The sequence below is a fragment of the Gymnogyps californianus genome, chromosome 2, assembly GCF_018139145.2.
Source record: "Gymnogyps californianus isolate 813 chromosome 2, ASM1813914v2, whole genome shotgun sequence".
Taxonomy (NCBI): Eukaryota; Metazoa; Chordata; class Aves; order Accipitriformes; family Cathartidae; genus Gymnogyps; species Gymnogyps californianus.
In genome coordinates this window covers 50,940,540-50,956,982 of record NC_059472.1, presented here as the reverse complement: position 1 = coordinate 50,956,982, position 16,443 = coordinate 50,940,540, and the positions used below count along the sequence as shown (strand labels likewise).

Sequence of the window (16,443 nt, the reverse complement as noted above, 5' to 3'; positions counted from 1 at the left end):
CAGTGTTGTGTGTTAGCAAAAACTAAAACCCCAAAATGGAAGAAAAAAGTTGTTGATAATCATTTGCTGCGTAAATGAAATAGACCATATAGGTCACCCAATCAGTATGCAAAATGAATCCCCAATCCCTTAAAACGGCTGGAAACAGACCATCAAAGTGGAAATATGTTTGTATTTTCATGCTGTTTCTTTCAAAGAGAACGTGAAGTGCTAGCTAGCTGTCTTGTGGACACTTTTGGTTAGAGAAGTTACGTTCTCTTCCTGTTTTTGTTTGTAAGCGTTTCCTAAGTTTAGACTTCCTTTATTCTAAGAAGTTTTCATGTGGCTTTCCAGAAGAGTTTTGCAACGCAGGATTTTGTCCTTTCCTTTGAGAGTGATGCCTCAGCATACCTCATGGCCTAAAGAACCTGTGATTCTTGCTTTTTGATTATTAGCTATGCTTCAAGAAGGCTGTATCGCATCACTTAATTGAATACAATTGTTTCTGCTTTGTAATTCAGAAAATGTTAGAGCAGCAGTGGTTGTTACGTGTCAGGATCAAAAATTTAGCACTGATGCAGCAGTTGAAGTCCTTGAGATGTCAAGAGTGTTTTCACACTGGGACTGGTAACCAAAGGACACAAATAACCTCTTCCATGTGTAGAGCAGAGCAGCAGCAGACACACGGAATATATTTTGATCCTCACATTTTCATCATTGCCTGTAATGCATTTGGCTTGTTAACAAAGAAATCAGGAACCAAAATTCTTTAGAAACTGGGCTATAAAACATTTTGTTTCTCTTAGTGGAGAACAGAGGTCCCCCAGAATCTGAGAAAGGAAGCAAGCCAGCTGCTTGTAAGAGTAGGGTGACTTGTTTTCTAAGTCACTTGTGCTCTGAGGCCATAAGCCATTGCTTCAAAAAAAAAAATGCAGATATCTTAAAAAAAAAAAAAAAAAAGAAAAAAAGTGAAATTATACTTCACAATATTTGTGGAAGTTGCAGTTTCCTGTAGTCTAACCTTGGACAGACTGGTATCTCTGAAGAAGTTTGGGTGTGCCGAGTATGTGCTTGTGAAGTATGTCATTCTGAAGCCAGTGTATTACTCTTCAACGGACTGGAAGTACTGACATCTTTTGTCTCTGAACTATAGTAATTTTAGATTGGTATTCCTTTATTAATTAAAAAAAAAGTGAAGATAACAAAATAGACAACTAATTGTAATCATAATAACCCTGTCATTTTGATAACTAACAACCATTTAGTTTTATGTTGCTCACATAAGTTATCATTTTTTATTTTGGGGTAAGGTTTACAGATATTAAGAGAGAAGTTGCAGCCTTCAGTATGCGTCTATGCAGAAAAGAGAAAGATTTGCCTTTTCTGTTAGGTATGTGTCACAATTTTTGCAGGTTTCTGTGGTGAAACGCAGTTAAGCAGAATCAGCAAAAGTACCCCTGACGGTGGGAAAGGAATGAATTTTTGCACTCTGTTACCTGAAGTGTGCTGACAGGAGATCTGCTTTAGATTTGGCACAGCTTCCTCCCCTACCAGGTAACAAGGGTGGGATCAGCTTTTGCTTTTGAGTAAGTTGGGGACACAATCGCCATACTCCTGTTAAGGGTATTATTATAAATACTGATATTCTAAACTCCTACTGCTAAGCAATGTAATAATCTTATTTATCAATGTAAACTATGATGGTTTAGTATTTTCCTGCAAGTTAAAGATTTATAAATAAGGACCTAGAGAAATGTATTGAAAATCAACTAAATCAGAATGGAGCACCACTGTTCTTCAGTCCAGAACTTGATGATGCAACCTGATGAGAAATCAGATTGCGTTAAATAAATCATGTGTATGTGAACTAGCAAGTGGGATCCAGCAAGGGAAAGAGATTACAAAAACGGCTTGCAAAAACTCTAAATATAAAAATAATGTCCTAACAGAATATATAATATTAAACTGAAGCAGCAGTTTTAACGGTTTTTGTTATCAAATATTATACATTTGTTTAAGGCAATATAAGCTGTATACATATCCCCTACTTGTGGAAGAGTTACAAATTTCATTATCTGGAGAAAAAATAAGAATTATAGCATTAATTCATACCTGAAGTCCAGTTGCCTGTCATAAAAATATGTCCGTGAAGAATCAAACACTAGCAGAAAAAGGTGGATTGTGGCTTCTATTTAGTCTTTTTCCCCACTCTGTTATCGTATCTCTTTTACTGTTTTTGCTTTGCCCTTCTGAAAATGAATCAGGAGTATGGCTGAAACCAGATTAGCCGTTACAGGACCACAGTCTCCTGCAAGGTAGTATCAGAATGATTCATTTTTCTTTGTTGCTCAAACTAAAGTGATTGGACCAAGAGCTGGAGTTTATATCTGGTTTCTGATTGGGATATTTTGTTAGGAAAGTACCTTCTAAAGAAGTGCCAGGTGGTTCCTCTGTAAAACAGAGACTTCAGATAGAAGAGCCTTAGTGAATTCAAGACAGTTGACTAATAGAAAAGGGACTCCTGTCATTCTTACAAGCTTCTCTTCAAGAAGTGGTGATGAGACAGAACATTTCATCTAAATGTCCTACCATACAGAATCATAGAATCGTTTAGGTTGGAAAAGACCTTTGAGATCATCAAGTCCAACTGCTAACCTAGCACTGCCAAGTCCACCACTAAACCATGTCCCTAAGTGCCACATCTACGCGTCTTTTAAATACCTCCAGGGACGGTGACTCAACACTTTCCTGGGCAGCCTGTTCCAATGCTTGACAACCCTTTCGGTGAAGAAATTTTTCCTAATATCCAATCTAAACCTTCCCTGGCACAACTTGAGGCCATTTCTTCTTGTCCTATCGCTTGTTGCTTGGGAGAAGAGACTGACACCCACCTCGCTACAGCCTCCTTTCAGGTAGTTGTAGAGAGCGATAAGGTCTCCCCTGAGCCTCCTTTTCTCCAGGCTAAATAACCCCAGTTCCCTCAGCCGCTCCTCATAAGACTTGTGCTCTAGACCCTTCACCAGCTTCGTTGCCCTTCTTTGGACGTGCTCCAGCACCTCAGTGTCTTTCTTGTAGTGAGGGGCCCAAAACTGAACACAGTATTCAAGGTGCGGCCTCAGCAGTGCCGAGTAGAGGGGGACAATCACTTCCCTAGTCCTGCTGGCCACACTATTTCCGATACAAGCCAGGATGCTCTTGGCCTTCTTGGCCACCTGGGCACACTGCTGGCTCATATTCAGCCAGCTGTCGACCAACACCCCCAGGTCCTTTTCTGCTGGGCAGCTTTCCAGACGCTCTTCCCCAAGCCTGTAGCATTGCATGGGGTTGTTGTGACCCAAGTGCAGGACCTGGCACTTAGCCTTGTTGAACCTCATGTAATTGGCCTCGGCCATTGACCCAGCCTGTCCAGATCCCTCTGTAGAGCCTTCCTACCCTCAAGCAGATCAACACTCCTGCCCAACTTGGTGTTGTCTGCAAACTTACTGCAGGTGCACTCGATCCCGTCGTCCAGATCATTGATAAAGATATTAAACAGAACTGGCCCCAATACTGAGCCCTGAGGAACACCACTTGTGACCGGCTACCAACTGGATTGAACTCCATTCACCACCACTCTTTGGGCCCGGCCATCCAGCCAGTTTTTTACCCAGCGAAGAGTACGCCCATCCAAGCCATGAGCAGCCAGTTTCTCCAGGAGAATGCTGTGGGAAATGGTGCCAAAGGCTTTACTAAAGTCTAGGTAGACAATATCCACAGCCTTTCCCTCATCCACTAAGCGGATCACCTTGTCAGAGAAGGAAATCAGGTTAGTCAAGTAGGACCTGCCTTTCATAAACCCATGCTGACTGGGCCTGGTCACCTGGTTGTCTTGTATGTGCTGTGTGATGGCACTCAAGATGATCTGCTCCATAACCTTCCCTGGCACTGAGGTCAGAATGACAGGCCTATAGTTCCCCAGATCCTCCTTCTGGCCCTTCTTGTAGATGGGTGTCACATTTGCTAACTTCCAGTCAACTGGGACCTCCCCAGTTAGCCAGGACTGCTGATAAATGCTCCCTCAGTACCCTTGGGTGGATGCCGTCCAGCCCCATAGACCTGTGTGTGTCTAAGTGGTGTATCAGGTCGCTAATCATTTCCCCTTGGATTATGGGGGCTTCATTCTGCTCCCCATCCCTGTCTTCCAGCTCAGGGGGCTGGGTACCTGGAGAACAACTGGTGTTACTATTAAAGAGTGAGGCAAAGAAGGCATTAAGTACCTCAGCCTTTTCCTCGTCCTTTGTCACTGTTTCCCCCCGCATCCAATACAGGATGGAGATTCTCCTTAGCCCTCCTTTTGTTGCTAATGTATTTATAGAAACATTTTTTGTTGTCTTTTATGGCAGTAGCCAGATTAAGTTCTAGTTGGGCTTTGGCCCTTCTAATTTTCTCCCTGTATAACCTCACAACATCCTTGTAGTCCTTCCGAGTTGCCTGCCCCTTCTTCCAAAGGTCATAAACTCTCCTTTTTTTTTCCTGAGTTCCAGCAAAGCTCTCTGTTCAGCCAGGCCGGTCTTCCCTGCCGGCTCGTCTTTCGGCACATGGGCATGGCCTGCTCCTGTGCCTTTAATACTTCCTTCTTGAAGAACGTATCTGGAAATCTTCCATGCTGAAATATGGAAAGGTCACTTGTTTTTAAAATCTATTGCCCTTAACTTTTAAAAGTGAAGATAATTGTCTTTCTAATTGCATCATAGCAATTCTGGACTGTTTGTAATTTCTTGATATTGCAAAGTCTGAACACTTTAATAAGCAGGTAATCCAGGGTGGTGCTTTTATGGTTCTTGTTTAATACCTGGGGAAGAAGGAAGGGAAGAGAAAGCTGGAATGTTTACTTGTGGATCCTTTTGGTGTATTAATCTGTGCTATGCGTTTATTGTCTAGCATGTCTATTTGAATAAAAATTCCATATCTTTTTATAGGGTTATCATTGAACAGTTCATATACTGCCCTGATGCCAGTAGAAAATCAGCAGTTTATTATCTACTTCAGATATTTTTCTAGCTAGACGTGTTCTAGACTGATTTAATCATAGTTATAGCCACAGAAAAAAATTCTGCTAAAAGCTTATGTAGTGGATCTTCTATTAAACTTCACTTACCCTGCTGATGTTTTAAAACAACTTGCTGACTGGTGTAGATTATCTTCTGGATGTGAACAAATTAGTTACATGGCATCATGACTTGTGCAAAATAGGTCTGTGATGTCGGAGGTACATTCACAAGGCATGTAAGCGTAGCATCCATATTTTTAGGTGCCCTGCTGCACACAGGCTTTCCAAGCATGGTGTAGAAGAGTTAGATATCTAAGATTTTGAGAAACTGAGTTAGATCTAAGTTAACTCCAAGAAGAAGTGTTGAGGGAGGGAGATGGAAAGGAATTAGGTAGCTGTATAGTCCTAGAAAGCACCCTAGGATTTAAGCCATTTGGCAAGGTCAGCTGTTTCTCATGAAAAACAGTGAAGCTGCTGAGTCTCCTCTTGAGACTGAATAGTATATGGGTAGAGTGCTCGGCTAGGATGAATCCTGTCTTCAGCTTGATTTTGGAGGCTGTGAAATCTGGCTTCCTTGCTTCCAATAGACTAAAGGTACTTTGGAGAGTGTATCTTTCACTCTCTTCCACTGACATACTTCATTAATTAATGCAGAATTTCCTTCAGATTTTGAGAAGCTCACTAAGCATTACCTTCCTCTTAGAGTTAAGGAAACTGAAGCAAAGAGATCAAGTAACAGACTGAAAAGTTACAAGGGGGGTCCACTTGGACCAGAAGTGGAGCCCAGAATTTCCAGGTTCCCAGGGGACTCTATGACTGCTAAACTTTATTACACTTAAGCTGATGTCTTAATTCTTGCAGCAATAAATAAAAATGTCAAAGAAAAGCAGGCAATTCAAAGTGATACCATATTTCTTAGCTTAATTGTTTAGATTCTTCTCTGTATCTTACCTTAACAAGGTATAGCACAGCTGTTATATATATGTGTACTAAAACTATGATAATTTGTTGCATGCTACAAAAGTGAGGATGTGGTCATTGTATCTTGAAAGCCATTATGTGGGCAGCCTCCTTATTTAATACTCATAATGCTCTTCTAATTCAGTTCCTCAGCACTGAAGATTTTGGGTTAAGATGCAATGAGAACCTTTCTATTTATAGTTTGTAAAGCAGCTTGAGAGAGAAGAAAAGGGTCCAAAACATTATATTCACTTTTGCAAAGAGCTGTTATTGCACCATTATAAGGCACAACAGTTGCAAATTACATCAGTAACTTAACTGCCACTGTAGCTTTAATTATTTTAACATAGATTCTCACTGAAGAAAAAAATGCATAAAACTTGAGTAAGGGCTTTGCTATTAAGAGGATCCAGTTTTAACTGCAATTGCTACAAACAGTGGCTTTCAGCCTCATGGCTTGTCTGTTTGTGTGTTTTTTACAAAACGATATTTTTTCGGAACACGGTTTGGATCTGTGCTTTTTCTGCTGTTGTAAGATTCTGGCAGCCTTTTGGTCTTCATGGGGCTTTCAGGAGATTGTTACAAATTCTTTTCTTCTGAGACTGGTGGCTGTGCGTTGATTCATCATAGATGCCAGTCTGTAGAAAGCCTGCCAGCTCAAGCTGGCATTTCTGGCCATTCAGGGACAAGTTGGGAATCAAAAGTATATCCGAAAGTTTCCAGTAGAAAAGAATACTTAAGAGCTTGGGTCTTCTCCCCTCTTTGCAGTTGAAAAGGGGGGAGTGTTACTGCGATGGGGAAACCCACACCAGGACTCCTTCCTGACTGAGGGCAAGCAGCCCCACGTCTAAAAGAAGAAAACCTTTTATGTACTTTCCTCTAGGATATGTGACTCAGTGCAGTTTCTGAGCACCCACTGACGAAGGTTTGCAGCAGGTATATTGTATGTGTGCGAGCTGCCCTAGGTTCAGTGCTTCTTACCAAGGGATTGTTGCTTTGAATGCACAGGAATGAGCTGTTGCTCCCATGATAAAGTAAGACTAGTCAAAAAGGACTGGTTGCATTAGATATGAGGAAAGAAAAAGTATAACTGGGACATGGTAACAGTTTATATAGGATCCATGATTTGGCAGGATCCATGGCAGTTTTCCTGCTGTTCTCTGGATTTGAATGCAGGGAAGCAATCACAAAAGGACTGTTACCCTCCTTAGAGGCCTACAGGAGCCCTGTGATGTCTTTTATCATCAATAAAATGCAGAAGCAGAAATTCTTGGGGTAAGAAGGTGACTGTTTAGAAGATGAAGATAAAATGATCGAATGTCACTTCTGGTACCATATTGGCACCTTGAGCTACAAATCACTGGAGGCATGGGGAGCACACCAGCAGTGTATTTTGCCATGTTCTTACACTCTTCCTTAGGCTACAGGCAGTTGAGACAAACAGAATACAAACTTGTCTGAACCCTTAATTTGATCTCACATTTGTTCACCACTTTCTTTTCAACCACATAATAGCTTGGACCTCAAAGACTTCATGTAGAACAGCTTCAGTATTGCTAGCAGAAGAAAGCGTAGTGGTATTACTTAGTAGTTGTTGCCAAAGTGTGTTTTCTACATTTCCAGCATTACCTGGAAATGAAATAAAGCTTAAGGCAGTAATGGACATGCATGCTGTGAAGATATTTGTATGGATAATAAAGTTTTGCATTTTTTGTACTGCTGCCATTCAAACATTTAGTAAAAGCACTTGGCAAATGCTAATGAATTTGTTCCCACAACAGAAGCACAGACATGACAGCCAACATTTTTCAAATTTAAGTATCTAAAATTAGACACCAAAGTGTTTTTAGAACCCATAATAAAAATGATTGAATTTTTACAACTGTGGAATACTCACAGCTCTCTGCAAGTGGCTTCATTACTCATACAAAATATAAGCACTTGTTGAAGACACACGATTTCTCCCACCAGTGTGGAAAGAAAAGCCTTGTCCTATTAAAGTTAATTGCCAAGCTCTCATTCACGTTTGGGGAGTCAGGATTTCGTTCCTCAGTTCTGGGACGGCAGCAGCCGATGCTGTGTCACTGGGGCTGCCGCTAAGAGTGTTGAAAATTATTTCAGTGGGAGTTTTGCAACTGATCTCTGAGGGTTGGACCATTACTGGTTAACTGCTCTGGTAAGTAATTGTATATATGCTTATTGCCAGCATATCAGTTTTCAGCCCTGGAGTCCACAGAAAGAGGAACAACAACAGCAACAACGAAGTTGACCATGCCTTTGGTCAACAAAAAGATGTAACACAATAGAAAGGGACCACAGACTTGCCGAAATACAATGACACTAGATAAACAAGGAGGAAATTAGAAAGTAGTTTAAATTCTCATAAGGATATGTACTCAAGATTAAGAAAAAAATTCCAGAAAAAGTTGTTGTCCATAATGCTAGCAAGCAAACACTTCTGCAAGGGAGGGAACGAGGGAGGGAGGAAGGGAGGAAAGCAAGAGAGAATCTCAAATCAGCCCTCCTGACCTCCACAGATAAGGATCAGGTTGCATAAATAAGAACTGCATTTTAAAATATGAGCATGGAAAAACTGCATATTTCTTACTGGTACCTCTTCTAGAGATACACACAGTTTAAAAAATCTTAGGAAAACTAGATTTTTCTAGCATCAGAACCTTTTAATTTTTTCCCTTCCTGAGTCAATTTTTTTTTTATATTTATTGGATTTTTGGCCCATGCTGTTTATACTCCTTATGAATCTCAACCTTTTGGATAACTCTGCCAGATGCGACTTTCTTCCCAAACTGAACTGACCTGGATACGCAACATGCACAACAGCACTGCTGAAACTCCGCATACAGCTGGAACGTGTAATGAGACTTTGTCCACACAGTCACCGAGCTCCGAGTTTTCACTGGGCGTGTTGGTGCTGCTGGCTTTCCTCATGGTGTTGCTAGCTCTGGTCACCATCCTCGGAAACATCCTAGTGATCCTTGCTTTCATCATGGACAGAAACCTCAGGCATCGGAGTAACTATTTCTTTCTCAATCTTGCTATTTCTGACTTTGCAGTAGGTAAGTCATAACCGTGGAGGCATGTACTATTTTTGTCCTAGGAATCTTAGGAGAAGCAATGGGGTTTATTTTCTGGGTGGTTTCTTCTAAGAGAACTATTTCCCAGCTGTGTGTCTAGGGGAAGGGTAAGGAATGGTGGAAGCTCCATGAAGTGTTTTAGCAGCCTACTATTTTTCAGAAAGAAATGGATCCTTTGTCAGGTAAACAGGTAATGTTTAATGTTACTGCTTCAGGAAAAAATACTACTGTGTATGAATCTATGTGGAATAAGAAAGAATGGGAGTTGTTTGTGAAGAGTCTTGACTGAAGTCTAGATAGTCAAATCGAATACAGCATACATTATCTGGCAGATCTTGCATACATGGTTGAAATCTTCTATTTCAATCTACTCTCACACAATACAGATATCACCGGAAGTTTGCAACTAAATAGTGATGAATAGTATTTTTAAACATTTTGCTGTACGTGCTCTATCTAGAGTCATACCTTAGGAATGTGCGTTTGTATAGGTAAATAAAAATAACAAATTAAACACTTCCTAAGAAGTTTGATGTTATACATATATATTTATACATAGGGACACATTTTATTTTGAACCTTGTACTGAGAAAAAGTACAATTAAAACCCTAGTGTGATGTGCAATTGGAGATTGATGTATTGCAATATTCTGTGAAGTGTTGAATGTCTCTGGTAAAAGTCTTGGTGAAATTATTGAGTATGCAGAAGGATGGTTTTAGACAGGTGTGGCTATTTCATGAAATCTATGTGATGTTGTCACATCACAACAAAATCTTTTAAAACTGTTTTTATTCTACTTTTTTTACCTACGCATTTCAAAAGGATACTGAAAGAGCAGAAGAAACTCTTCTTAAAATTTACTGCCAGTGTCAGAAGTTCTGTTAGGGGCACGGCTTCTAATAGTCCAGTCCTCCTGATGTCCAGATCTCCTTGTATAATGTTTTGATCCCTTCCCCCATACACTTGATGTCTTCTTCCAGCTTATAACTGCCTTGTTGTGCTGCAGAGCTCTTGCTGCCTGCTGTCTGGCTACGGTAAACAGGAAAAAAACACAGCAGTGAACAGAAAACCAGTGGACAGAGTTGTGTTCTGTCATCTGGCTCACAATCTAGCACCATATTGAACAAATACCAGGATCTAGCTGAGAAGTACAAAGTAAATAATGTCCTCTATCAAAGAAGGAAGTAGAGCTTACTTGGCATTACCTAACTTCCATAAATTTTTGTTTTGTGATATTATGTTTACCTGAATGTCTAGTTTTTCATTCTAAGTTTGGTTAAAAGCTTTGCATACTTTAGAGTCAAACTGATTTGTATTTCTGTAGCTACATAATTTAGATTCAGGGTATACCTAAATTATCCTTAATTTCTGCTTGATCCTAATTGCTAAAAGCACACACTTTCAGGCTTGCAGAGCCCTTTGCTTATTCTTTTAATATATTTAATCTGTCTGATTTTGACCTTCAAAAAATTTTGCTTTATCTCTGTGCTTCTGGACCTATAGCTGGATTTGAACAGAAATCTCTTGATTCTTAGTAGAGGGAGAATAACAGGAATTGTAAGATTTTCAGGGAAATGAAAACTCTCAAGATACTCTTCAGTACCTGTTACAGGAGTACACACTATTCTGAGGTAAATCTAAAGTTGAAATAATACCCTTTTTTCCCCCCCTGTGAATGTTAAAATCTATAATATAACCTTTTGCTTGAAAGAGCAAGTGTCAGTTGCTCTGTAGATGCAGTGATTCCATTTCATTGCAGCATAGATGCTGTTCACTGCATTTCTGCATCATAGCAAACTACACCGTTAGCTCTTCAGCCTCGCAAGGCAGCATTGTGACTCTGTGTGTAGTGTGATCACCTAGAAATTCATTAAAATGAGATTGTACTGGCACTTTCATAACATTTGGATTTAACAGCCTAAATTTAGGTAGCCGTGGGTGCGGGTCACTCATGTATGTTCCCACCGCTTGGTGTGTTCCCATAGATAATACCCTATCAGCTCACCACTGAAAAGTGGTTATCATCAAGAATTATGATGAGAAGAAATGATAGACTGGGTGTACTTAATTAACTGTGCAGTTTTTGTCAGCCTTTTGATCATACAGTTTTAAAGATTAGTCTGAAATTCATGTTGTATTTCTACAAAAGTTACTTCTGGAGCGCTTTTGCACACCATATCATGCTTCTAAGAGGATAGAAGCATGGCAATTAGATAATTTCTTGTAGAAAACAGTAAATTACATTTGGGGGGGAAAGATGTTTTTGTTTGTTTGTTTTAATTTCAGTAGTTAATACAGAATAGTGTTTACTTCAGCAGGTAAAAGAGTCAGCTGCTCCTTCCTTTAGCAGGTGATATAAACAGGGGAAGTAATAATGATAATAAACACAATACACCTTTCGGAAAGGTATTAATTATAAGAATGTTACTAGTGCCTAGTTTGTAGTAAAGTGTTCATTGGTTGCACGAGAATACAAAGCTGTCCACATGGCAATTCCAGTCAGTATCATGCTTTTATCAGATACCGCAGAAATGTTTCTGTGCTTTCATGAGCGCTGCCTGCAGTGCTGACTGACGTGTGCATTTGGTTTATTTCCATAGGTGCGTTCTGTATGCCTTTGTACATCCCTTACGCCCTGACAGGGACGTGGCACTTGGGAAGAAGCCTGTGCAAGATCTGGCTAATTATGGACTATCTCCTGTGCACAGCTTCAGTGTTTAGCGTCGTCCTTATCAGCTACGACCGTTTCCTGTCAGTTACAAAAGCTGTAAGAACAACATTTCTAATTATTGCTTTATATATATTGAGATTTCTATAAAACTCAGAGTGTTCACAATTAACACTAGAAGCTAAATAGTCCTTCATTATTGTACCATTTTTTTTCCGGAGAAACGTTGATGCTTCAATGTTGCATTGGGTCTTAGAGATAGGACAATGCCTTGCCTATGATTTCAGTGTTTCCCTCCTGCCACCTGGATTAGAAATTATTTAATTACACTACAGAGGAGGTGGGAAGGTCAAGGTAGGAAAGGGGCAACAGGAGTGTGGAGAACTTGGGCTTTGGTCATTAGAAGAGTAGTAATGAAAACTAGGTTGAGTCAAGGATGTGCTTAGGCTTGGGATGAATTTTAAAAGGAGAAGAGAGTATGGAGAGAGATGTGGGATGGACTGACTGAAGATCAGATGAGGATCTGCGTTACCGCAGGGGGTGATTGACACGTGCTGCCAACAAGCAGTTGGGTGGAAACTAATCCCTTGAAGCAAAAAGATGAATGAATCAAGATATGCAGAGAGGTAAGAGGTGTTTCTTGAGTATTATCATTCTTCTGCTTCAGAAGATATCTGAGGAATCCAGTGGTAAATATTATCATTCACCATTTCTAAGCTCTGCCTGGTGTTTGGTCCAGATGGAAGACGATCAACATCCTTTGCTTTTGATGAGTGTGCTAGCTCAAGTGACCTGGGCTGTGTTAAATCGGGAGGTTCTCATTTGGGAAGTGCTGATGCAATGCCTAATCTCTTTCTCTTCTTCCCCACTGTTGTGGTTTTAGGGTTGGTTGTTGCTGCTTTTTTTTAAAGCTGAGCAATAAAGTATGAAAATCCCTGTATTTAAGAAATAGTAATATTGAAAAACTATTAATGAAGTTGCAGAGCTCAGAATGTGAGAAATGTAAATTAAAAAGGCCTCTGCAACCCAACTGAGCTCCGTGTTCTTATGCATTGTTGATGGTCTTCGTTTACATGATCACATTCTGTTTTTCTCCTTTAGGTAATTAGGATGGAGTGAGTCCAGGAGTGTGTAACACAGGGCTGTTATCCAAAGAAAAGATATCATGGTTCCTCATGAACTTGGGATGCACTTCTGCCTCTGCTGCAAACCTAGCTTGTGGCCAGGGGCCGGTATTTTCAGACTCAACTATTTGTGAAGCTGTGCTGAGCTTCCTGTTTTCTGCCTACTAAATTGAGGTGCTTGTAGTCTTGCAAAGGGCTGCAAATTCATTATTGCAGAACTGGAGCTGTGCTCTGAGTAGATATGATGTTTTAAGGTGTTAGAGGAGCCTGACTCTTCAGGCTACAGATGTTTAAAACAGAGAATCTAGAATAGTGTGTATAACACTGCACTACTGCTCTGTTACTCACTAGTAAAATAGGGACAATGCCCCTCATGTTGTATGCGGCTGTGAATATACCGTTCATTAATATTTGTATAGCATGCAGGTGCTATGCTAATGAACAGCATAGGAAGCTGATGAGGAAGGTAGTAGTTCTGGGTCTGAGTAAAGCCTGGGATGACAAATGTTGAACAGTATGGAGGAAACAAAATTGTCCAGCTTCTCATTAACTGATCATCTTGTGCTCTGAAAGATGCAGGGGACCAAGAGCTGGAAGTATGTGTTGTACATACTGTCTGGGCTATTACAAGGGTGGTTTTAACTCTCGCATTTCCTAACTTTAGATGACATGATTTTAATTCTTAATATTTCTTTAAAGATAGATATTTATGGCTAGAGAGTAAAATAAATTAACGCGGTCTGGATAGACATAAAACCATCAAGATTTGCAGTAATGCAATGAGCTGTTTACAAGGTAAAGTGAGTGTTAAAACAATGTTTCAATAAAGTAAGGGATATTAAAGCATATGTGTGGGATAGATTTTTCTGCTATGGCAAGAGGAAACAGTATTAAAAATTACATTGTCTAGTGTTTGCAGTCTCACATGGCAACCTGTCTAATATAGAAGGCTTCTACTTTTGCCTGTGCAGGAAGGAAGTCCCACAGCTGCTTTCACTCTCCTCTGAGCCTGGGCATTTCATGAATCATAAACTGATTCCTTATTGCTAACTTACTGTGGTTGTGATGAAAACAAGCCATGTCCTTTCACCCTGGAAGCCAAACGGTAGTTTAGCCATCATAATTTCTGCTCTTCTCCAATCCCAAGTATTAAAATCAATCACACAGCTACAGTATTTGATGAGCAAGACTAACAGAGTTTTTCAGGACCTTACATAAGTGAAGATGTTCTAAATGTGTGGGGAATTACAGAACAAATATTATATTTGACTTGCTTGCTTATGGTTTTTTGAGATAGTTGTTCCAAAATATTGTCTGAATACGTGACATGTCCTTTTTCTTCACAGGTATCTTACAGAGCCCAGCAGGGAATAACGTCCAACCCTGTCGTCAAGATGGTGGCCATCTGGGTCTTTGCCTTCCTCCTCTACTGCCCGGCAATCCTCTTTTGGGAGCACGTGGCCGGACACAGCGTGGTAGCGGCGGATCAGTGCTACGCCGAGTTCTTCAACAACTGGTACTTCCTCCTGTGCGCGTCCACCCTGGAGTTCTTTGTGCCGCTGCTCTCCGTGACCTACTTCAACGTGCGCATCTTCCACAACATCCAGAGGCGCCAGCGGCACGGCAGCACACAGGACTGTGAGCTTCCAAGGAGCAGCAGCCTGTCCTGGAGATTTTGCCTCTTGCCAAGGCCAGGAGCATCTTCTGCTCCGTCAGAAGCAGAGGACAGTGTGTCATCGTTAACAAGGCCATGGAGACCAGCAGTGATGGCTAACTGTCCGTCTCCAACACAAACCAGTCCCACGGCTCTCAAAAAGGACTTTTCTGTTTCTTTCCGTTCAAGGACTGGCTCAAAACTGCAGCAGGACATGAAAATTGCGAAGTCGCTTGCCATAATTGTATGTGTCTTTGCCATTTGCTGGGCTCCATACACTTTACTAATGATTATTCGTGGGGCCTGCCAAGGAAAGTGCATCCACAACTCCTTGTATGAAATAACCTTTTGGCTTTTGTGGCTCAATTCCTCTCTGAACCCATTTCTTTACCCTCTCTGTCATATGAGGTTTCGAATGGCTTTCATGAAAATATTATGTCCCAAAAAGTTTGCAACATTAAGATCACGTAACACACCTTCTGTTTAGAGAGTTAAAATAAATGACTTACAGATAAGGTTCCTCTCTGATTTAGTGCTATTTTTTCTTACGTATCTTCAACAGAAATAGAGAAAAAACTTTTGTTTACTAATGGCATTGGTTAAGAGTGCAGCAGAGGCATGTATTTGCCCTCATTTTGCTAGTTTTCAGGATCTTGTTTTTGTTTTTGCTTGTATGATGCCAGGTTAAACACCATCTAGTGCATTGAAAAGAATAACAAGTTTTGCTGGATGTCCTTCTTGGTTTGTGGGTTTGAGGTACTTTTTTTTTTTTTAATTGTTTTTTTTTACTTTTTTTTCTTATTATAGAGCTGGTAGTATGAAAGAACTCTTCTATAGATATTTCCATAGAGGTTCGTTGGAGGGTGTGCTGGTTTTGGCTGGGATAGAGTTAATTTTCTTCACAGTAGCTGGTATGGGGCTATGTTTTGGATTTGTGCTGAAAACAGTGTTGATAATACAGAGATGTTTTCATTACTGCTGAGCAGTGCTTACACAGAGTCAAGGCCTTTTCTGCTTCTCACACCACCCCACCAGCGAGTAGGCTGGGGGTGCACAAAAGCTGGGAAGGGACACAGCCAGGACAGCTGACCCCAACTGACCAAAGGGATATTCCATACCATATGATGTCATGCTCAGTGTATAAAGCTGGGGGAAGAAGAAGGAAGGGGGGACGTTCGGAGTGATGGCGTTTGTCTTCCCAAGTAACCATTACACATGATGGAGCCCTGGCGATGGCTGAACACCTGCCTGCCGATGGGAAGTGGTGAATGAATTCCTTGTTTTGCTTTGCTTGTGCATGCGACTTGCTTTACCTATTAAACTGTCTTTATCTCAACCCACGAGTTTTCTCACTTTTACCCTTTCGAAGCTCTCCCCCATCCCACTGGTGGGGGGAGTGAGCGAGTGGCTGTGTGGTGCTTAGTTGCTGGCTGGAGTTAAATCATGACATGCCTGTTTCTGTATGTTATGTCCTATTTGTGAACTAAATCTATCGGTGAAGAAGCAGTTCTGCTACATTTTCGAAAGGTTGTATAAATACTCACAGGAGCAGTATAATTTTGTTTTAAAGACTGTTATGAAGACCAGATAGTGCCCTGTAGTTGTTGTAATTCCCACAGTGAGCAATATGCAAGTGAATGGACTGCCTAATCTGGCATATCTGTCCTTTTCTAATTTTAATATAGTCCATACCTGGTGTTGCAGGACACAGTACACATAAGTTAGTCATTCTGGATGATTTTCAGAGAATGAAAGTTTCCATGGTAATGGAATTTTGAGATTGGTTATCAAGATTGTCACAGGCATAAATGGTTGTTACTCTTTTCACCAGCACTGTCTTTTCTCCTGACAGTGGCTGCCTCTTTGGTCATGCTTAAATGATATTTAGTGCCGGATTTGTGCACTATTTGATTACCTAAAAGACAGGCCAGGC

General features: G+C 40.7%; 1 protein-coding gene across 1 annotated transcript; it reads left to right on the top strand.

Moving 5' to 3' along the window:
* The first annotated feature begins 1,462 nt into the window (after positions 1 to 1,462).
* On the top strand, positions 1,463 to 14,997 carry LOC127012941 (histamine H3 receptor-like). The gene is made up of 4 exons (XM_050891401.1): positions 1,463 to 1,533; positions 8,757 to 9,045; positions 11,665 to 11,831; positions 14,203 to 14,997. The coding sequence occupies exons 2-4, from the start codon at positions 8,757 to 8,759 to the stop codon at positions 14,995 to 14,997; spliced, it is 1,251 nt and encodes a 416-aa protein (XP_050747358.1). The 5' UTR covers positions 1,463 to 1,533.
* Positions 14,998 to 16,443: the final 1,446 nt, after the last annotated feature.

Coding starts and splice junctions, on each gene's coding strand:
- LOC127012941 (XM_050891401.1), top strand. CDS start 8,757: ATGCGACTTTCTTCCCAAACTGAACTGACCTGGATACGCAACATGCAC. Junction 9,046..11,664: donor TATTTCTGACTTTGCAGTAG/GTAAGTCATAAC, acceptor TTATTTCCATAG/GTGCGTTCTGTATGCCTTTG. Junction 11,832..14,202: donor TCCTGTCAGTTACAAAAGCT/GTAAGAACAACA, acceptor TTTTCTTCACAG/GTATCTTACAGAGCCCAGCA.